At 41.5% G+C, this 20,625-nt stretch overlaps 1 protein-coding gene across 2 annotated transcripts; it reads right to left on the bottom strand.

Annotated features, from left to right (window-relative positions):
* Positions 1-4,355: 4,355 nt before the first annotated feature.
* Positions 4,356-19,740, bottom strand: etaa1a (ETAA1 activator of ATR kinase a). Of its 2 annotated transcripts, XM_041175777.1 has the most exons (6): positions 19,503-19,740; positions 15,611-15,748; positions 14,743-14,819; positions 12,695-12,795; positions 7,345-9,641; positions 4,356-6,156 (listed from the first exon to the last, which is right to left on the bottom strand). In XM_041175777.1, the coding sequence occupies exons 1-6, from the start codon at positions 19,693-19,695 to the stop codon at positions 6,038-6,040; spliced, it is 2,925 nt and encodes a 974-aa protein (XP_041031711.1). In that variant the 5' UTR covers positions 19,696-19,740; the 3' UTR covers positions 4,356-6,037. The 2 variants fall into 2 exon arrangements, with proteins under 2 accessions (XP_041031711.1, XP_041031718.1); XM_041175784.1 differs by lacking the exons at positions 12,695-12,795; positions 19,503-19,740 and having other exon boundaries at positions 15,611-15,672.
* Positions 19,741-20,625: the final 885 nt, after the last annotated feature.

Consider the following 20,625-nt stretch of genomic DNA (forward strand, 5'->3'; position numbering starts at 1 on the left):
GGGAGATGCAATAGGTTTTGGGCAAGTACAGAGGCAGGGAAAGGGGAGTGAAGAGGAAAGGACAAAATGGAAGGTCTGTGTTAGGGTGGATGGCAGGAGAGGTGAACCAACAAAAGTGAATCTGTTCTGATCTCAGAATCTGAACTGTAATATGACATATGCAACTTTTACCTTCATGTAAAATGGTATGAATACAGGTAATGACAATGGGAGAAGATGGGCATGTTGGATTTGAGATAGAACTTGAGAGAACTGGGTCTAGGAGGGAAAGGGTAGCTGGAAATTATGTTTGAAATTACAGAATGTAGACCATTCACAGTGTGGAAAACTCATTTATTCAGCAAAGGATGTAAGTGCTTTGGAAGCAGTTCAGAGAAGGTTTACCAGACTAATACCTGGAATGGGCAGGTTGTCTTATGACGAAAAGTTGGAACAGGCTAGGCTTGTATCCACTGGAATTTAAGAGTAAGAGGATATTTTATTGAAACAAAATCCTGAAGGGTCTTGACAGGGTGGATGTGGAGAGGATGTTTCCTATGAGAAAATCTAGAACTAGGGTGTCACTGTTTAAAAATAAGAGGTCACCCATTTAAAACAGAGATGAGGAGAAATTTTTTCTCTCAGAGGGTCGCAAGTCTTTGGAACTTTCTTCCTGAAAAGATAGTGAAAGCAGAGTCTTTGAATAGTTTTAAGACAGAGGGGGGTAGATTCTTGGTAAGCAAGGGGCTGATAGGTTATCGGGGTGCAGATTTCAGGTCACTATCAGATCAGCCACGATCTTATTGAATGACGGAACAGGCTTGAGGGGCCTACTCCTGCTCCTGCATGTAACCAAAAATGGTAATGTTTTTGGATCTTAATGCACATTTTCCTTGTCCCTATTGACGAAGGTCACTCTTGTAGAAACAGGAGATCATTCAGCACCTTGAGCCTGCTCCACCATTCAATTAGGTCAAGGCTGATCTGCATCGTAAGTCCACCTCCCCACCTTGGTTCCATAACCCTTACCCAATGAAAGTCTTACCAATGTCAGTTTTGAACCTTTCAATTGACCCTCAGCCTAAACAGTTTTTTGGAGTAGGGGTTTTAGGTTTCCACTGCGGGGGGGGGGGGAAGAAATGCTTCCTAACAACACCCCTGAACGGTTGAGCTCCAATATTCAGGTTATACCCTCGTGTTCTGGACTCCCCCATGAGGGGCAATAGTTTCTATCTACCCCCATCATCTTCTTTAATCATCTTAAATACCTCAATTGGATCACCCCTTAATCTTCTACACTCATGGGAGGGAATGCAAGCCTAGCCCATGCAACTTGTCCTCATAATTTAACCCGTTCACTCAGTTTTATGCTGGTGAATGTATCTTAAAACAAGCAATTACTACAAGTGGAAATAGTGGGCAGCTTTCATTATACACTGTCTAGTAAAGGGCCGTGTTAGGGATCAAACAGAAACCTTGGTTACTGTCTTCAACTTATTGCATGCATCACAAATCTCCCAGATGTTGGAGTGCAGAAGAATCAATATTCTCGCAGATCTTGGCTTAGTGATAAATTACAGAATGAACTGTTAAACAATAAATAAGAAAGCTGCAACACCAACTGATTGACCATAATTGTATAAAACATACTCATTTCTCACAATATAAATGTTGTTTCTCTTTCATTAAAGCTCGCAGTAGAATTGGAACTGATAATGTCCTTTAAGAGAGGTCTTATGGCACAGTGGGTAGTGTCCCTACTTCTGGACCAGAAGCTTTGGGTTTAAGTCCCACTTCAGGGCTTGATGGCTATGGAAGGTGCATTTGAAATGTGGCCAAACAGGTTGATTATCAGCATGCAAGTCCTTCCAATATACCTGATGGCAGGTGGTAAGAGGAGAGTTTCGTGGTCAGTCATACTGCAGAAGGTAATGGCAAATCACTGCAATAATTTGCCAAGCATAATCATGGACCAATTCAATGGAAGGCCCTGGTGACCAACACCCTCCTAGGACATTCTACCCGCAGGAGAATGTCTTTCGATAACGACTTTGTGGATTTTACTGCACTTGCCCCAGCTACCCACCTCTCTTCTAGCCAACTGGAAAAGCTCCAATACCACAAAACATGACAAGCCATTGCTCACTGAATGCTGCAGATGCTCTCTAATCTCACACAACTTGCATTTAACATAGTACCTTTAACATAGTACAATGTCCCAAGGAATGTCATTACAGCAATGATCAAACAAAAATTTACACCAAGCTAAGGACATTAGGAATGGTAACCAAAAACTTGGTCAAAGTATATTTTTAAAAGGACTGTTTTAATGGTGAAATGGAGAATTTAGGAAGGAAATTCCAGAGTTTTGGGCCTAGATGGCTGAAGCCACAGCTGCCAATGTTGAGACAAAGGGCGTGGTGAATGCATAAGAGCCAGGGTTGCAGAAATGCAGAATTCTCAAGAGGGTTGTAGAGCTGCAAGAAGTTACAGTGATAGGAGGGAGTGAGGTCATGGATGAATTTTAACACAAGAATATTCATTTTTAAAGTGAGGCGTTGTTGGGTCTGGAGTGAAAGCAGATGATGGATAAGTAGGACATAGTGCAATTCAGAACATGAGCAGCAAAATTTTGGATGAGCTCAAGCTTATGGAGAATGGAAGATGGGAGGGCAGCCAAAAATGCACTTAAAATTGTCAAATCTAGAGGAACAGAAGTATGGATGAGGCTTTCCTCAGCAATTAAGCTGAGAGGGGTGGAGACAGGTGATGCAGTGCAGGTGTAAGTAGCTGGTCTTTGCAATTGAAAGGGTTTGATGTTGGAAGCTGAGCTCAGGGTCAAATTGGACAGAAGTTGTGAAGTTGGGTTCAGCCTGACAATGGCCAGGGAGGGGAATGGGATTGGTGACTTAAATTGGAAACTGGCATTTGTGGTGGGGCCGATTATTGCTTTGGGCTTCACAATGTTTATATGGTCAGAGTCATAATGGCACAGAAACAGGCCATTTGGCCTATGCCAGTTCTCTGTAGTGTAACCCAGTCAGTCCCATTCCCCCACTGTATTCCCGTAGCCCCATGTTTATTTCCAAGTACCCATCCAATTTCTTTTTGAAATCATTGACCGTCTCTGCATCCATCACCTTGTAAACAGAAAGTTCCAGATCATTACCACTGGCTGTGTAAAAAAACGTTGTTGCTCACGAAACAGTGGCTCATTCAGGATTGGATGTCTGCCCAGCAATCTGATATGAAAAAGGCAACGGTGGGTTCAAGAAACATGGTAATACTGTGGTAGAATCTGATGGCAATATATAGATACGAAATGAGACGGGGCCAAAGATAGATCCTTCAAGGGCTCCAGAGTTAACAGTGATGGGGGATACAAAAAGATGATGCTCTGGCTATAATTGGATAAGTATCTATACAACCAGATGTGGCTAGTTCCAATCAACTGGACAAAAGAGCGGTGCATTGGAGAAGGATGCTGTGGACAACTATATCAAAGCTGCAGCGGTCGAGAGACGGGTAAGTTCACTGTGACAGAGCTGTAATTTCTAACTTTGGGCCATTTCATTGCTGGGCCAGGAGTGCAAAGCTGATCAGAAAAGTTCAACACGGAGTTGCAAGATGGCCGGAAATTTGGGAGGTGACAATTCGCTCAAGGGCTTGAGGGGAATGGAAGGTTGGAGGTGGGGAATACTTTGCCATGACAGGGAAGTCCAAGGGTTGGATTTTTTTTTAAGCAGTCGATGTGAACTGCAGTTTGAAAGGGTGAAGGACAGTACCTGAAGAACATGAACCGTTTATAGTATCAGCTAAGACGAGGGCCAGAAAGGGACATTAGGTGGTGGCAGTTACGGGGAGGGGTGGGAAATAGGCTCAAGGGAGCAGGTGGGACCAATGTCCCTGATAAATCAAGCAGGCCGGCTTTTCTCTTTGATAAATAACACCTGTTCATGGTGTGCAAAAAGCTTTAAAGTAACCACCCACTAATAAAAATAGACGGTGAATAACTCAATTTTAAAGGGAAGATTGGGTGGGACATGTGGATAAGATTAGATACATTAGACACCCACTCACCCCAGCTTATAATGAACAGGTTCTTGATATCTGAATTGTCACATTACACAGTATTTGAGATTTCAGAATGGAGTCAATTTAAAACCAGTTTGACTGAACTTTCATTTTCTTAAAATCAAAGTCTGCCTCTGGCCAGCAACAGTGGATGAAGTGTACTGCACCCTGAGCATAACCTCACCACTACTTTGCAATATTACTACAATTTTATCATGCACTCAACCAAATATAGAAACTTAACTAGATTATTCCCTTAGGAATAGTAAATGGGACTGCATATGAGAAAAATTCAAGGTACATTAGTTTGTCATTTTATAATACCAAATGACTCCTTCAATTTTTTTTAATTAGATGTCTAGACACTGGTTAAAAAGCACCAGGTATACATAAACACTTACATATGTACAGTTGCCAAAGTATTATGTACATAGGCCAGGCCAGTAGAAACATACTAAAAATAATAAGGATAGATTCAGATCAGCACCAACCAGCACGATTATTCTCTGGCAGCACTTTAAGGTCTTGTCTTCTAACGTTAACAGTGTAGTGCAAACAACGAAAACAAAATAAAATTTGATTTTTACTAAATTTTACTATAAAGGTGTGATATTCAATAACGAATAAAATATTACTAGTATGTCATCAGAAAACAGTAAATAACAACTACACTGGAAAGCAATGGACCAGGATCAGAATATTTTTGATATTCATGTTCTGAGGTAGGTTATAAAAATAATAGAAAATGTTTATACAGTAAAATTTTGATTAGGCCAAGTTACAGTAATCTAAAGCACAGTTGTGTAACAACAAAGACAGAATTAAAACGTCACAAGAGCTTCATTCACATGACACCCTGAACCCAAATTAAACATTTGTCCAAGTCTGCACTTCACTAAGCTCAGCTGTAAATTAAGAAAAACAGAAAGGGAGCTCAAATTTCCAAACATAAAAATTCATGATATAAAGTCATGGTATTATTCCATGAACCCTCCATGTACTTTTTTGGGGCAGTAGCTAATGGGTTAATGGCGACATTCAAACTGAGTACAAGGAAATTTTTGGGCGAATACCTCACGCAGAGCACTGCCAGAGGAACTTGAACCCAAGGCAATTTAAAACAGTAACAAAAAATTTGTAAGGCATACTTAACAGGAATAAGAAATTAAAACCAGTTCACAAGCATGTGCAAACTTTTCCAATAAGAATCCCTTGCACTGTGACAATAAGCCACGAAGGTCCCTTATTCGCAAAAACAGAAATTCATCTTAGAAAACTATTTTAATAATGTTTGTGGCAACTCATAATTGTGAAGTTAAATCAGAAATGATTGGCAGAGGACTGGTTGTAACTCTGCAGGAGCTCAGCTTGGGTATTCATTAGCACTTGAAGCAAAATGACTAAAATGTTTCTAGAAAGCTTAGGTACAACGCTGGTGACTCAGCTATGATGTCAGGGCAGTCCCTGTATCGATCCCCAGTCTTTGCGAAACCAGTTTACCTCAAGTAGGGAAGCCTCAATAAACCTCTAAATCCTCTACTTAAAAGGGGGTGGGGGGGGGAAATCCAGGGTTCCTTCCCCTGCTCACTTGTGACCCCACAGCCTCTGCTGCTGAAATTGCACGTTAGTCTCAGATGTGATGCTTTCCACAGTCCAATAGTCAGAAGGCACACAGCAAGTAGTCAGTGCCTTCCAAGTGGAGGCAAGGAGGGTGGGGAAAAAAGCAAAGGCTTTCAAGTCATGATATTAGAAACACACCAGTGTGATAAATACTGCAATAACTTTCAATAACTTAATTATAACGTAAACACACACTTATTCTCTTAGTCAACTCAATTCTCCATTTATTTGTCCAGCTACATTGCAGACTGAAAATAAGATGCAGAGCCGGATTATCTGGAAAGAAAATGTGCACTCTTTCAGCCAAGTGCTACTTTCTTCATTACATTCCTATAATAACCAGTCATCCTTTGGATCTGTGAAGTCATGTAGATGATGGATGAGCATAGCCAGCTTGCATTTTCATCTTCCTCCGAGCTAACGCTGCCAACTTCTTCTGTTCAATCTCTTGCAATGAACATTTTGCTACTGGCTTCTCCACAACTGCACAAATGGAAAGCATAGAAAGCAATATCCTTTGAGACAAATAATAGCTTAGATGTGTAATTTGAATTTCATAGAACATTTTATAAAGTTCCAATTTTAGCTAAATAGAACTTTGAGAAATGGTCAGCTGACACAGATCCCGAGCCATGATTATTTTACCATGCAACTCATCAGAAAACAATTTGCTGTCAAAGTGGATATTCACTGTGTTGAATTTGCTAAGAGTTATTTCCTTGCTTCAGCTGTTGATCAATCCTATAGCCTCAACCAGTCTACCATCTCCACAAGCTCCAATAGCAACCTGCATCCCATGGCACATTGAATCCAACTATTTTTGTGGATGTGGGAATTGCTGGCTGGGCCAGCATTTATTGCCCATCTCTAATTGCCCCCTTGAGAAGGTGGTAGTGAGCTGCCTTCTTGAACCGCTGCATGTGGTGTAGGTACACCCACGGTGCTGTTAGGGAGGGAGTTCCAAGATTTTGGCCCAGCAGCTTGCCCAGCATCGCCATTCCTGTGATTTGTGTTAACATCCTATCCCTCCAGGGTATCACACTTAATTTAAAATCTTGCCTTCAAATCAAAACCACATCCTCTCCCCAACCGATCTTCAGAAATCTCCTCTAGCCTTGCAATCCCTTCACAACCTCTAGATCTCTGAGGCACTGATCTTTTACCCTAACTACTTTCAAAACAAACCGAGCTAGTTATGTTCCCTTTTTAAAAACAAGCATGTTTATTCATCACCTGTCCCACTGACATTAAAAATACCAGGTACGTGAAAAGCATCCCCTTTGCTGTGGGTGGAGGAGAGTCCTATCACCACAACATCAAGACCCCATCTGTGCACCTCAAGGGATTAACTCTAGCACTGGGAACTAATTAAGGAATGAATTATTAAATGCTAACCAAAGGAATTAAGTAACAGGGGGATTAACTTCCCTCATTTTGTGCTGCAGACAGGAAACCTCATTGACTGGGAGCAGACGTCAGGTGCGCACCCCAGCCTCTGATTACCCCTTGGTAAGGTTCCCTATTGGTAGTGCAAAGTGAAAAAATTGTTCCTGCTCTAACAGTGTCTATTTGCGTTGCCTAAAAACAAGATATTAGTTATCACAAAAATGTCCAATAGGGTATTTAATCACATTTTATTGGGAGTCACATGAAATGATGAAAACACCTCACCTTTTGCCTGTAAAGTAGAATCAGAAAAATGTCTCTTCAGAGGCGCTGCTGGGTACTGTGTAGCTGTGGAAAATTTATTTGACTGAGCATTTCTTTCCATAGGGCTTTTTACATGATCTCTGTTGCTAAAAGTCTTTGCACTTTGCACTGCATGACTACTGGTGTTCCCTCGAACACTCATCAGAGAAGAATCCGTAATTTTAGTGAAGGTGAACCGTGGAGTCCTGGGAATGCCGGTAGTATGCTGTGATTTGGGGGCTGCGTGTGTCAGGGTTACTGTGGATGTACAAAGTTGCCGGCTATGGCCAAAGTTTGTAGTAATTGAAGCCTGAAGCAAATCTGAAATACCATTTCTAGGGCCAGGCATAGAATTGGATCTGTTCAAACTCACTGCACGTGTGTGGGTAGCGTTTGACAAAGGTTTACCCTGGAAATTGCTTACAGAATTCAAATGATGGCTTTGTGTAGGGAGTGTAGCTGCAGAACACACCATGCATGTCAAACCTGTGGGTCTTAGCAGATGCCTCGTGGAAGGTGCAGCGTTTTGCTTTGCTGCTAACAGCCCTTTAGAGATTTTGCTTTCTGACACAAGAGAAGATTGCTGGTAATTTAAATGCTTTTGCTGCCCATCCAACCTTTCAGCAAAATGATTTTTTTGCATGTTTGAAGTCAAAATTGCATTGTTTTTTAAACTCTGGTTAATATTTGCTATTTTTAGCCCTGTAGCCTCTCTGGTTATAGTCATCTCAGAGTTCTGGCTCTGAATCAGCTTTTCTACATCATCGCACATCCTGTTCAAATCATCGTCGTCATCACCCGTTTCCCACAGATTATCTGATTCAGTAAACATATTTTGAATTTCATTGGAGAACTTTTCATCATTCCAGTCATCAGCCGCCTGTGCAGGTACATCAACCCTACTCTGTGAACCAGCACGAGAGGATTTTCCAGATTCCAGCTGATCAGGTGAGTTCAATTTCGCAGGAACTGAAACAAGAGGATCCTTTGTATTCTTCTGTGCATTACCACTATGCAATGGCTGTTGATTAAAAGGTTTTGTATGAGACAAACAAGGTGATTCCATTAGAGGTCCATTAAACAGATGGGAACTGCAGTGAGGTTTTGAAACTTCTGAATTCCTCTGTTCTTTTCTTATTAATGTGTCAACCATAGGCTTAAACACTTTGCTTTGTTGAGTTATGTTGAGAGATTGCAGCTCAGCCACCTTACTACCAGGTTTGCTTTGTAGTGCAAAAGTAGCCCTTGGCTTTGGTGTCTCAGATCGTTTTTCAAATTGTACGATTTTGGCTCTCATTTCAGTGTTGTTAGGTTTGCAGACAGGTCTTTGCATCTGCTGCATAAATGATATACATGGTACCATGCCAGAAGCCGCCTTTGGGTTGGGTGAATCATTAAATTTCTTTGTGCCATTCAGGTTAGCAGCATCCAAGGTATGAACTGATTGTTTTGGGAAATTAGTGCATTCCTTGGGAATGGCAATAAGTTCTGGGTTTTGTGTAATTTCCATTACAAAAGAGTCCTCTGCCATCCAATCATCATTCTCCCAGTCATCAAACCCATCATCCTCTGGAACTGTTTCAGATGTACAAAGCGCTGCCATCCTACCTGTGGATTGAACATTGGTATTGTTTTGCTGGTCCAATTCGCAACCTGCAGTGATGTCTTTATGAGCAAAGCCTTTGCCATGCTTGGTGTTTGCTGTGTTGTTGAAGAGAGGACCTTTACTTGCATCTAATTCAAATGGCTTCGAGGCTTGAAGTTCACTGGCTTGCTTACAAGTCAAAGAGGAAACCATTACTTCATTTACCCTTGTTATATTAGTGACTTTGCCATGGTCAATGTCATCTTGTGCAGATGTTGGAACCACTTTGGAAGTATGAAATCCGTCTAATTTTGGACTTGACGAGTCATCGCCCGAGAGGCCCTGACTCAGAGGTCGGCCAGTATGTTGGGTGGGTCCATCAAACAAGGCATTAACAGCGGCTTCAGCTTCTAGATCCAATGACTTCTGACTACTATTCTGACTGTGCAGCTCTATCACAGGAAGAGTGCTGCCTGCATCATGTTTAACTAGCCCAGTGGTTCCAGTCACAGCCTGTTTCAATGCTGAAAGGTCATTATCTGGTTGCTCTGTCTGTGCCTGTCCCAAATCTGTATAATCAAAAGTCCGGTTAACTTCACTGGTTTCCGGGCCATAACCGATATCTTGTTCCACCATATTTCGGTCAAATTCTTTTGCTAACTTCATTAGTTCTTCCTCTGTGCTCTTTTGAAATCTAAAATGAATAAAAATTTGACAAATTCTCAGATGCTACTTTTAAAACAATGTTTCTTTTAATGAAAAAAATGAATCTCTTTGTAGAGACATTTTGTTTCCTATTTTAAGGACATTTTACATCAACTGCAAAACTGCATTGATAATTAGCAAAAATTAATATATCATGAGAAAGAATTCAATAAAGCCTAGATTTGTTAAATGTTGAACAGATTGCTTTTAAGTATTGTGATAATACTGACATTTTTTATGTACATTGCCTGTTAAGTTATTAGATAAATTATCCTGAAGATACAAGATTACAATAAACCTGGACAATCATGCACGTGCATATTTATGATTACAGCCGTTTGAAACATTTTCGTGACTTCATAGGCCAGTACACATACCAGAGTATTACTGAGCCATGAATGGGAAGCTAAGGTTGTGGACAGCAATCCTGACTGTGACTAATTTTAGAGCGATCAAATTGCTTGCATGAAACCTTGACTCGTCAAAAAAAGGCTTCCATAGATGTAAACAAGCTCCTCTCCCTCCATTTAATAGCGTCTTTAGTACAAATTAAAATATCTGTAGCTTTCTCCCAAATGTTAATGGTACAAAGTGGTACTTTCAAGGAATCAATAGATGAGGGCAGAAAAAGAAATGGGCCATGACTTCAGCCTCAGCAAAAGATGCTGACTTCTGAATTGATAGTAATGAAAGAGGCAAATATTTAAGTTTTCTTAAATTGATAGTCTTCATTCTGGAGAGGATTTGCAGCATACAAATTAATTCTACAGACTGCCAATTTGAAGGCAAACGTTAAAAAATTAATACAACTAGGAAATGGGAAACTTACATAAAAGACATGTACATAGAGCAGACAGATGCACACATGGGACAGAACTAGCAGTGGAGTGTAAACTACCCATTTCAGTGGGGCAAGTGACCTCTCCTCAGATCAATGCAAATAGATCTATGCAAGACATTGAAATCTGCTTGCAGGTCTAAAGCTTTAGAATAAAACATATTGAAGAAAAAGCATCCAAATTATATCAGATTTTGCTTTTTCCGATGCCATCCAGAATATGACCCTAACACATTGCTAAAACATAGCTTGCTTACTAGCTAAAATGGCCATGAATTTTAAACATCTTCTATTTATATAATGTTTTAAATGTAATGAAATGCCCCAAGGTGCTTCACAAGGACATTATAAAACAAGATATGACACTGAGCAACAAAAGGAAATATTGGGCAGATAACTAAAAGCTTGGTCACATCAAGGAGTGCCTTAAAGGAGAAAAGCAAGGTGGAGAGGTTTAGGGAAGGAATTCCAGAGCTTAGGACCAAAGCAAATACAGGCACAGCCACCAATGGTGGAGCACTTAAAACTGGAAATGCTCAAGAGGTCAGAATTAGAGCAGCACAAATACCTTATAGAGTTGTAGGGCTGGAGGAGACCACAGAGATGAGGGGTGACGCCATGGAGGGATTCAAAAAAGAATATTAAAACCAGGTTCCAGTGTAAGCCAGCAACCTCAGGGGTCATGGGTGAGAGTCTGGACATGGGCAGCAGAATTTTGAATGTCCTAAGATAGTGAGGGGAATTTACAGGGTAGATGCTGTGAGAATGTTTCCTCTCATGGGGGAATCAGAACCAGGGGCCACAGTTTCAAAATAAGGAGTCTCCCATTTTAGGTGGTGATGAGATAGAATTTCCTTTCTCAGAGGGTTGTTAATCTTTGGAAATCTCCTCCACTGACAGCAGTGGAGGCTGGGTCATTGAATATATTCAAGGCTGAGTTAAACGGGTTTTTGATCGACAAGGGAGCTAAGAGTTATGGGGAGGGGCAGTCAGAAAAGAAGAGTTAAAGCCACAAACAGATCAGCTATGATCTTATTGAATGATTCAGCAGACTCGAGGGGCCAAATGGCCTACTCCTGCTCCTAATTGTTATGTTATGTTCAAGTTTACAGAGGGTTGAACGTGGGAGTTCATTTTGAAATAGTCATGTCTGGAGGTAACAAAGACAGGATGAGGTTTTCAGATGAGCTGAGGTAGGGGCAAAGTTGGACGATGTAACGGAGCTGGAAATAGGGGGTCTTAGCAATGGCTCAGATATATGGTTGAATCTCAGGGTGAAATATGACACTGGAGTTGCAAACAGTCTGGCTCAGCTTCAGGCAGTTGCCAGGGAGAGGGACGGAGTTGGTGACAATGTTAAATTGAGAACATTGATCTGCTTAAAACCAAGTTAAATTTGTTAACACTCTGAATAAGTGCATCTCAAAGTGATAAATAAGTTTAGAGCTTTGTTTTCAAACTTGAAGTATTTCTCAGGTCTCTTTAAATTTGATCAGTGGCTCAATGAAGGCTTTATATTACTAGCTCAGTGCCCCCAGGAAACTCTAAATAAAGGTCAGCATGCCCCAGCAAGAAAGAAAACCTAAAGTTCACACAGTGATTTATCTGACACAAAGAATTTTTAGTCCAGCTTTGTGAATGGGCTATTTCAGAATATTATCCAACAACTCTGCAACAGTTGGCATTTATTTATAATAGCTATCAATTTCAAGTGTTATACATACTCAGGTGTGGAAACACCAAGCCCACAACTTTCTTCCAATTAAACTCAACAGATTTTTGGTGCAGATTCTCAATCAGCTATTTTAACAGTGTATTTCACTTCATAACAAATTTTATTCATAAGGATATTAAACAAAAGTAAAATATGAACACTTTTTCTTTTGAATAAATTGAACTGCTTTGTAATCATCAGCTGTTGTGACATCAGAAAGTGGTATTTTCATTTTATACACGATGTAGCCTGTTCAAAAAAAAAGGCCAAAAAGTTCAACTTCAGTCAAGCGTTGTCACAAAATTCAGTTTCTCTAATAAAGTGACTCATTATACAAACCTATTGATGCAGAGCTTTATATATCTCTTTCATTGATGCTTATGCCAATTTTCTATTAGAGCACAGCAAAATTTGCTTTACAAGTAAATACCACTACAGCCTGGCTTTAACCACTTTGAATGCCATAAAATGGTCTTCTTGTGGCACGTACCTTGAATTACTTGCTTTGATCCTTTCTCGAAAAGAAACAGTAGGGCTACTCTGGATTGCCTCTTCACCTAGCCATATATTCAGAGGCACTTCGGAGGATCGCTACTTTTCCCAAAAGCAAAAATTGCTATTAATTATCGAGTGACACTGTAGATATTTCTGACTCTATACTTAAGGAAAGAAAATACTGAAAGTAGATAACAGAAGAATTTCACTTAATTGGGATCTTTGTTGCCAAAGGAAAATTGGCAAGCGTTCCCTATTCCATAACTGAAATAGGTAATCAAACTTTGTTTCTCATTCATTCATCTTTCCCACACACACACACTCTCTAGGATCATGGCCCAAGATTGACATAAACAGGCTGACTGATATGATTTTAAGGCTTTCCCTAACATTCCCTAACTTTAAGGCTTTCCCTAACAGTGAAAACATTGGATGATAGTTGTTCACTTTGGCAGGGAGAATAAAAAAGCCGATTATTACTTAAACAGAGAACGACTGCAAAATTCCAAGGTGCAGAGGTGAATGAGCCACAAAAAGTAATATGCAGGTACAGCAAGTAATCAAGGCAGCTAATGGAATGCTATCCTTTATTATGTGAATATAAAAGTAGGGATGTTATGCTTCAGTTATACAAGGCATTGGTGAGACCGCATCTCGAATACTGTGCGCATTTTTGGTCTCCTTATTTAAGGAAGGATGTAAATGCATTGGAGACGATTCAGCGGAGGTTTACTAGATTGATACCTGGGATGAGCAGGTTTTCTTACGAGGAAAGGTTGGACAGACTGGGCTTGTTTTCACTGGAGTTTAGAAGAGTAAGGAGTGACTTGATTGAAATATATAAGATCCTGTATGGTCTTGATAAGGTGGATGTGGAAAGGACGTTTCTTCTTGTGGGTGAGTCCAGAACTAGGGGATACTGTTTTAAAATTTGGGATCACCCTTATAGGACAGAGATGAGGAGAATTTTTTTTCCCTCAGAGAGTTGTGCAACTTTGGAATTCTCTGTCTCAGAAGGTGGTGGAGGCGGGGTCATTGAATTTTTTTTGGCAGAGGTAGATTGATTCTCTTGCCTGACAAGAATCTAAGATTATTTGGGGTAGATGGGAATGTGGAATTTGAAACACAAACAGATCAGCCATGATCTTATTGAATGGCAGAGCAGACTCGAGGGGCCAAATGGCCTACTCCTACTCCTATTTTGAATGTCTGTATGATGCCAAACAACTCAAATCAAAGGCAACTGATAATGTCCCACAGGGCATTCATGGCTCAGATAGAATGAACTCTGACCTTACCCAACCTCAGCCTACACATTGGCAACACAGCAAATTGCATTCCTTGACTCATTTAATACACTGATCTGCATAGCCATTGCAGCCTTGGCTTGGCTAAATGGATAACTGAACCACATGGGTGAGACATTGAACCCAACAGGCTAGCAAGCTACTAACTTGGGTATCTCTGCAATAAAATCAGAAAATGGTGGAAATACTCCGATCAAGCAGCATCTGTGAAGAGAAAAACAGGAGTGAATGTTTCAGGTTGTTGACCTTTCATCTGTTGTATGAGTAACTTTTTGCTGAATGGCTGGATGTCAGCTGTGAGGCATGTTTTGATCCCTTCCCTCCACCTCACCCCCACTAGGGCCATCTGTCACTTGCTTATCCTGCTTTCTACCCTTAATGTCACAATTAGCATAGCCTTTAGCTAATACCACCACTGTCAACACCCCTTTGTTTACGACATCTTTGGCAATCTCTCCTTTGCCTCCACCTATCACTGGCCCTCTATCCAGCTCCACCTGTCCCACCCCCCTTCAACAGCTTATATTTCACCTCATTTCTATTTCTCTTCAGTTCTGGTGAAGAGTCATATGGACTCGAAACGTTAACTCTGCCTTCCTCTCCACAGATGCTGTCAGGCCTGCTGAGTTTTTCCAACTATTTTTATTTCAGATTTCTAGTATCCGCGGTATTTTGCTTTTATCATAATTGACCAGTTCCCCTAGTTAACACTCTTGTGCCTAAAATAGTTTGTTACCTGAGGAGCGATGCGCTTTACAATGTCAGATATTTCCACTGCGTGTTGACAAACCACAGATGACTTCTTTCCATTGTCTGCATAAGCAAAGGCGAGAGGCTAAATTCGATTAGGCTTCCATTTCCTTCAAATTCTATTATTGATTTTCAATAAAGCCAACATTGGCTAAATTTCTTTTAAAGAAAAATTTATCAGTTCAAATAAGTTGATGGTGGGTTTTACTGTTTTGAAACATACCAAAAATAACAATGCAATTCACCTGATTTTAAAGTTGCTGGCCTTGAGATTATGCTGTGGGGCACCCACAGAAAATGCTCAACACCTTTGCTTGAATCTGTTCTCAAGTATTTTAGCAGAAGTGTTTGTCAGTTTAAAATAAAACAAGGCCCTGGTTCTACAGTGAACATTATAAAAACTTCACTTAGCCTTCCAACTGGAAAAAGGATCGCATATAAACTCATTTTTTTGCCAGGAAAGCCTGTTCTTCTGTATAACATGCAACAGCTTCAAATAACAAAAACTCTGCCTTTAAAATGTACTCGATGAGTTACAGAAATAATCAATTCAATACCAATGGTTAAAAGAGCAATACTTAAAATTTAGGTAAAATAGTTGTTTGGCAACTATTAAGCTATTAAGACATAATAAGCAACATGTATATACCTCTGTACAATAACTGATTCAAAGCCTGTACATGCTGATATTACAATCAGGTAAAAGGAAGGAAGGAAGGAGGGGCAAGGCAGTGAGAAAAATATCAAAACAGAGAAAAGGATGCAAGACTGATTAAAAAACAAAATGCAGGAAAGTGTACATAGGATTTCTCAACAATCCTAGTTCACATACTTGATAACATATGTTACATTACCTAATTTAAATGTAGTTGGAGAGTGCTGGTCCCAATAAATATCCTGCTGCAACTCGGAATCATTGACAGGGGAATTACGATTTGCAATGAGCTGCTGCTTTCTCAATATCCTCTTAGGCGTTTTATATGACAATAATTCTGGAAGATAAAAATACAGGTTTAAATATGGTGCAGAGATTGGAGTACAACTAAAAATAAACATGTTTAAAACAGGCTGTCTGTCCAATTCAGATAGAGCAGCATCTATACAGGATGGAAATATGAATAACTACAAAGAAACAAGGAAATGACTTCAACCACAGTATAACAAAGTAATATCTGAAATAAATAAGCCACCATTTACTAACACATTGCACTTTGCAACTCTTACATGATTTGGTGAGCATTGTTAATTCCTGAGAGGAATACTTCAGGAGAGAGAAATCCCACTTAGGCAGAATAATCCAGTGTTCCAATTTACTTACCACAATCATCATGCTGCTGAAAAAAAGGGACATGCTGTTGAAGCTTTTCATATTGCACTCATCAGGACAGATTCACAAGAATATCAATTGTAATAGGAACAACAATTTGAGCAACAGGTGAAGCTTGCCATGTTACGCTGCTGCTGCACAGTGGCAACACAAGTGGCATTCGCCACTAACAGGATGCTGCTGTCAAGCCAAAAAGGCGTTCTGCCTATCACACAAATGAGTAATGTGGTATATGAATTTCAGTACCGGTGTGATGCCAGGTATGTAGGCTGCATGTCCCAATGACTGGTGGATTATATCAAACAGCATATCCCTTCGGTTGTTCGCAACAGGAAAAGTACTGACCGTACCCAACTAGCCCTTGCTTGCAAAACTCAAAACATACTGTCCAGCAAGAGATGTGATTCCGCGATTGGACAGCACTTGCTAAATAATCCTGATTGTACTAAGAACTACACGGACAACCGATTTAAGAACAGTTGGGCTCGCAGTGTGGCTCACTTACATTTCAACTAAACAAAACTTGGGGGACAGCCATTCCTCATGATAATGCCTTGACCAATCAGTCAACCTACCTGGTTTAAATTTAAACATGAGCTTAGAAGTTCATTGGTGCGTTTCCCCATGGCAACAGTTCTCCCAATCAGAGTCCACTCACCAACCAATCAGCACTCTTTTCCCTTTACAACTGATATTGTGAATCTGTCCTGAGTGTAAGACAAAAAGCTTCACCGTGTCTCTTTATTCAGCCATACTCAAGAATACTCTCTAAGCCGCTGCTATTATTGTCACTCTTATAGAACACTTTCATTCCACTTCTTTTCCAACTGGGTAGAGGCATACAATTCAAATGCCTCTCCTCTCATTATTGTTTCCAGCAGTTTGGGAAAAGAAAGAGCCTGAATTTTATAGAGTCCTCTCTGCTTTCGGAAAACTTAAAAGCTTAGCATATCCAATAAATTACATTTTGGGTAAGTGCTACCTAAGACAGCAGCAAACTTGCACACTGCAAACCCCACAAATCCTCCCCCCCACCTCACCCCCAACCCATGAGCAATGAGTTAATCTAATTTTGCTGGTAATGGTTTAGCGAGGACACAGAACTTGTGTCCGCCTCAAATGGACGATGGGTCCTTTATTTAAAGTTGCAACCAAAATAACGCATCATCAACTTCACAGTACTCCCTTTGTAACTGTCTGTTCTAGATTATTGGCTTACATTTTGGAGTGGCACTTGAACCCACAGATTTCTGACTCAGGCAGAAGTGTGAACAACTGACTCAAACAGAACTGGCAGTTGCAGTAAGGGCAGATTCAGACATCTGTAACATGCAGGTCAGGTTTAAAGAGTGCAAAGTATGCTTTTATGTCAATTACTGCTACAAAGCCAAACCCCACTTGCCTGATCCAGTATTCCCTTCCTCAGCTAGTGAAGGTAATTCATTTGCAAGATAAGCTGCGTATAGGGCTGAAACTTTATACAGGATGCATTTGCACAATGGAAGTGTAGATATGACCTTGCTTTATCTGCTTTAATTATCTTAATTATATTCATCATTTGGAGCTTCTCCCTTTTATCAGATATTTACATAGTTGAGCTACTGGCATTAGGAAGGAGAGTGCAAGGTGTAAAGCTTCCTTCACCAAGTGAAGTGATTATTTTACAACTGAATGTAAAGGCCAGTTAATAACCGTTAACATATCACCTGAGCAGGGGCATGGAAAATTTGTCACACCTGCAACTTCCATTTTTGCAACACCACTTGCCTTGACTCCGTCTGCGACATTGAAACCAACGTCCATGTATTTTACCAGCTCAAGGCTCAACTTCTGCTACTATGCTAACCAGCCTCCCGACCTTAATCCTCCATAAACTTCAACTCATTCAACACATGCCACTGCACTTATCCTCATCTGTACAACTGACCACAATCCCCAGGGCCACCACTAACACATTGCCTTAAAATCTTTCTGAGCTCATCCCCTTTAACAGTAGGTGACCCCCCTACAGTCTGAAGCGCTCACACACACCTTTTGCCCAATACAGAATTTCCACTTATTTCTCCCACCCGCACCATTATTGCTCAACAGCTACGATGCTCCTGCCCACCACATACCCAGTTGTCTCTCCATCTTCCTCTCATTGTTTTCATTTTAACAAAAACTCTTCCTTTTGACAGTATGTTGGGTATCTCATAGGAACATGATGAGGCCATTCAGCCCCTTGAACCTATTCTGTCATTTAATGAGTACATTGCTGATCTGTATGCAAACTCTACCCACCCTCCATGTCTCCACACCCCTTAAAACCCTTGGCTGGCAAAAATCTAGTGATCTCAAGGCTTGAGAGTGAATAATTGAGCTAGCATCTAGTGCTTTTTGTGGGAGAGTGTTCCACATTTCTACCACATTTAGCATGAAGTGTTTCCTAATTTCTCTCCTGGAGGGCTTGGATCTCTCCTAATTTTCTTTTTCCCCCCTTCCTATTGTGTCAAGGAATGGTAAAACATAGGAGGCCATTCTGCCCATTGTGTCTCTGTTGACTCTTTGAAAGAGGTATCCATTAATCTCCCCTCGCTTCGTCACCTATTTTGGCTTAAGTGCTGTGTAAACAACACCTTTACATAGTAAAGCATTACAACAAGGTGCTTCACAGGAACATTATCATATAAATTTATTAAAATTATATAAATTTTGACACCAAACTTCATAATGAGCTGCAACCAAACGCTTGGCCAAAGAGATAGGTTTTAAAGCACGCATGGGGATTGGGGGGGGGGGGGGGGGGCCCCCGCGAGTTAAAGGGGCTGCAGGGGGGAATTCCAGAGCTTAGGGCTCAGGCAGCTAGTGATGAGAGTGATTAAAATCGAGAAGATTCAAGAGGCCAACACTGGAGAGGTCCACATGAGAGCGCAACAGTCTCAGGAGGGGCTGGAAGAGAGGTGAGATTGAGAGGGGGCGAGATTGTGGAAGGATTTGAAAACAAGGATGAGAATTTGGAAATCGAGATGTTGTTTAGCCTCGCAGGTCAGGGAGCACAGGGGCGATGGGTGAAGGGGCATGGTACAAAAAGCTGCCTGGGCAGCCGAGTTTTAGCTGAGCTCAATCTGCAGGGGGGAGAGAGCATCACCTTGTACAGGATCAGTGCAGATAGAAATATTTGTCCAGTTTTTTGCTGCCCAGATTTTGTTCTGAGACATTTTTGTTCCCAGTTTTTTTTAAAAAACTGCTCAATTTTGGTGCCCAGTGTTTTGCTCCCAGACAATTTTTTGCTATCAGTTCTTTTTCCTTCCAGGTTTTGTTCCCAGTTTTTGGCCTTCCAGACAGTTATTGCTGCCCTAAACGCCCTGTGTTTAGCTGTAATGAGGGACTGGGGGCTTGGGAAGCTGCTGGAGGAAGGTTGCCGGCGTCTTTGTCACCTGCAGCCGCCTGGGGCCTAGCTGCAGACCTGGAGCCTCGGCTCAGCCTGTGAGTCCGGGTCGGGGGAGTCAGCCCTCGCTCCCCGGGCAGCCCCGGGCTAGGGTTGAGCCGCGCCCGCCGCCTACTGCTGCTGCTGCCTCCGCTCGCCGCCGCCGCCACATCCTCCTCCTCCTCCTGCTGCTGCTCCTTCATCCTTCAGTCGGCCGCCACTCTCCGAAGCCGCTCCGCCATCGTCCAGCCGCCGCCAAAGGGATTAAAAAAACTCCTCCAAAGCCAACCCCCGCCCCTTTAAGGGCTCTCCCCTTCCCCGAATGGCTGAGAACGCCTAGCTGCCGACTCTGATTGGCTGCGCTCTTGCAGCCTCTTGGCCCCGCCCCCTCGTGACGGTGTCAATCAAAGCTGGAAAGGAGTTGACAAAGAACTTGGTGGAGGGGAAGTTTACTAAAGTAACCCAGAAGGAGAAAAGTTTAAATAAGTCGCATTTATATAACATCTTTCATCACAACTGGACATCCCAAAGTGCTTTACAGCCAATGAAGTTATTTTTGAAGTGTATTCACTGCCCATTTCCATCACCATAACATCGCCCAACTTGCCCAGGCTCAGCTCATCGGCTGCTGACACCCTCATCCGTGCTCGTTACCTCTAGACGTGACAATTCCAAGGCTGTCCTGTTTGGTCGCCTAGATTCTACCCTCCGTAAACTTGAGATCATATAAAACCCTGCTGCTGGTGCCTTAATTCACAGAAAGTCCCGTTCCCCCATCACCCCTGTGCTTGCTGACCTACATTGGAACCCAGTCAAGCAATGTCTTGACTTTAAAATTCTTATTCTTATTTTCAATTCCCTCCATGGCCTAGTCCCTTCCTATATCTGTAGCCTTTCCAGCCTCACAATCCTCTGGGATATCAGTGTTGCTCTAATTCTGCCCTTGTGCCCTCCAAATTATAATTGCTCCACCATTGGTGGCCGTACCTTCAGTTATCTCAGCCCCCAGCTCTGGAATTCCCTCCCTACACCTCTCTGCCTGACTTTTTTTTAAGGCACCTCTTAAATCATGTGTCATTGACCAAACTTTTGGTCATCTGACCTATATCTCTTTATGTGGCTGAGTTTCATGC

The sequence above is a fragment of the Carcharodon carcharias genome, chromosome 2 (genome assembly GCF_017639515.1).
Source record: "Carcharodon carcharias isolate sCarCar2 chromosome 2, sCarCar2.pri, whole genome shotgun sequence".
Taxonomy (NCBI): domain Eukaryota; kingdom Metazoa; phylum Chordata; class Chondrichthyes; order Lamniformes; family Lamnidae; genus Carcharodon; species Carcharodon carcharias.

Bases quoted from the DNA above. Each gene is read 5' to 3' on its own strand.
- etaa1a (XM_041175777.1), bottom strand. From the start codon at position 19,695: ATGAAGGAGCAGCAGCAGGAGGAGGAGGAGGATGTGGCGGCGGCGGCG. The intron at 14,820-15,610 runs GTAATGTAACAT...TTGCTTATGCAG, and splicing joins TCCAACTACATTTAAATTAG to ACAATGGAAAGAAGTCATCT. The intron at 12,796-14,742 runs GTAACAAACTAT...TGGGAAAAGTAG, and splicing joins TAAAGCGCATCGCTCCTCAG to CGATCCTCCGAAGTGCCTCT.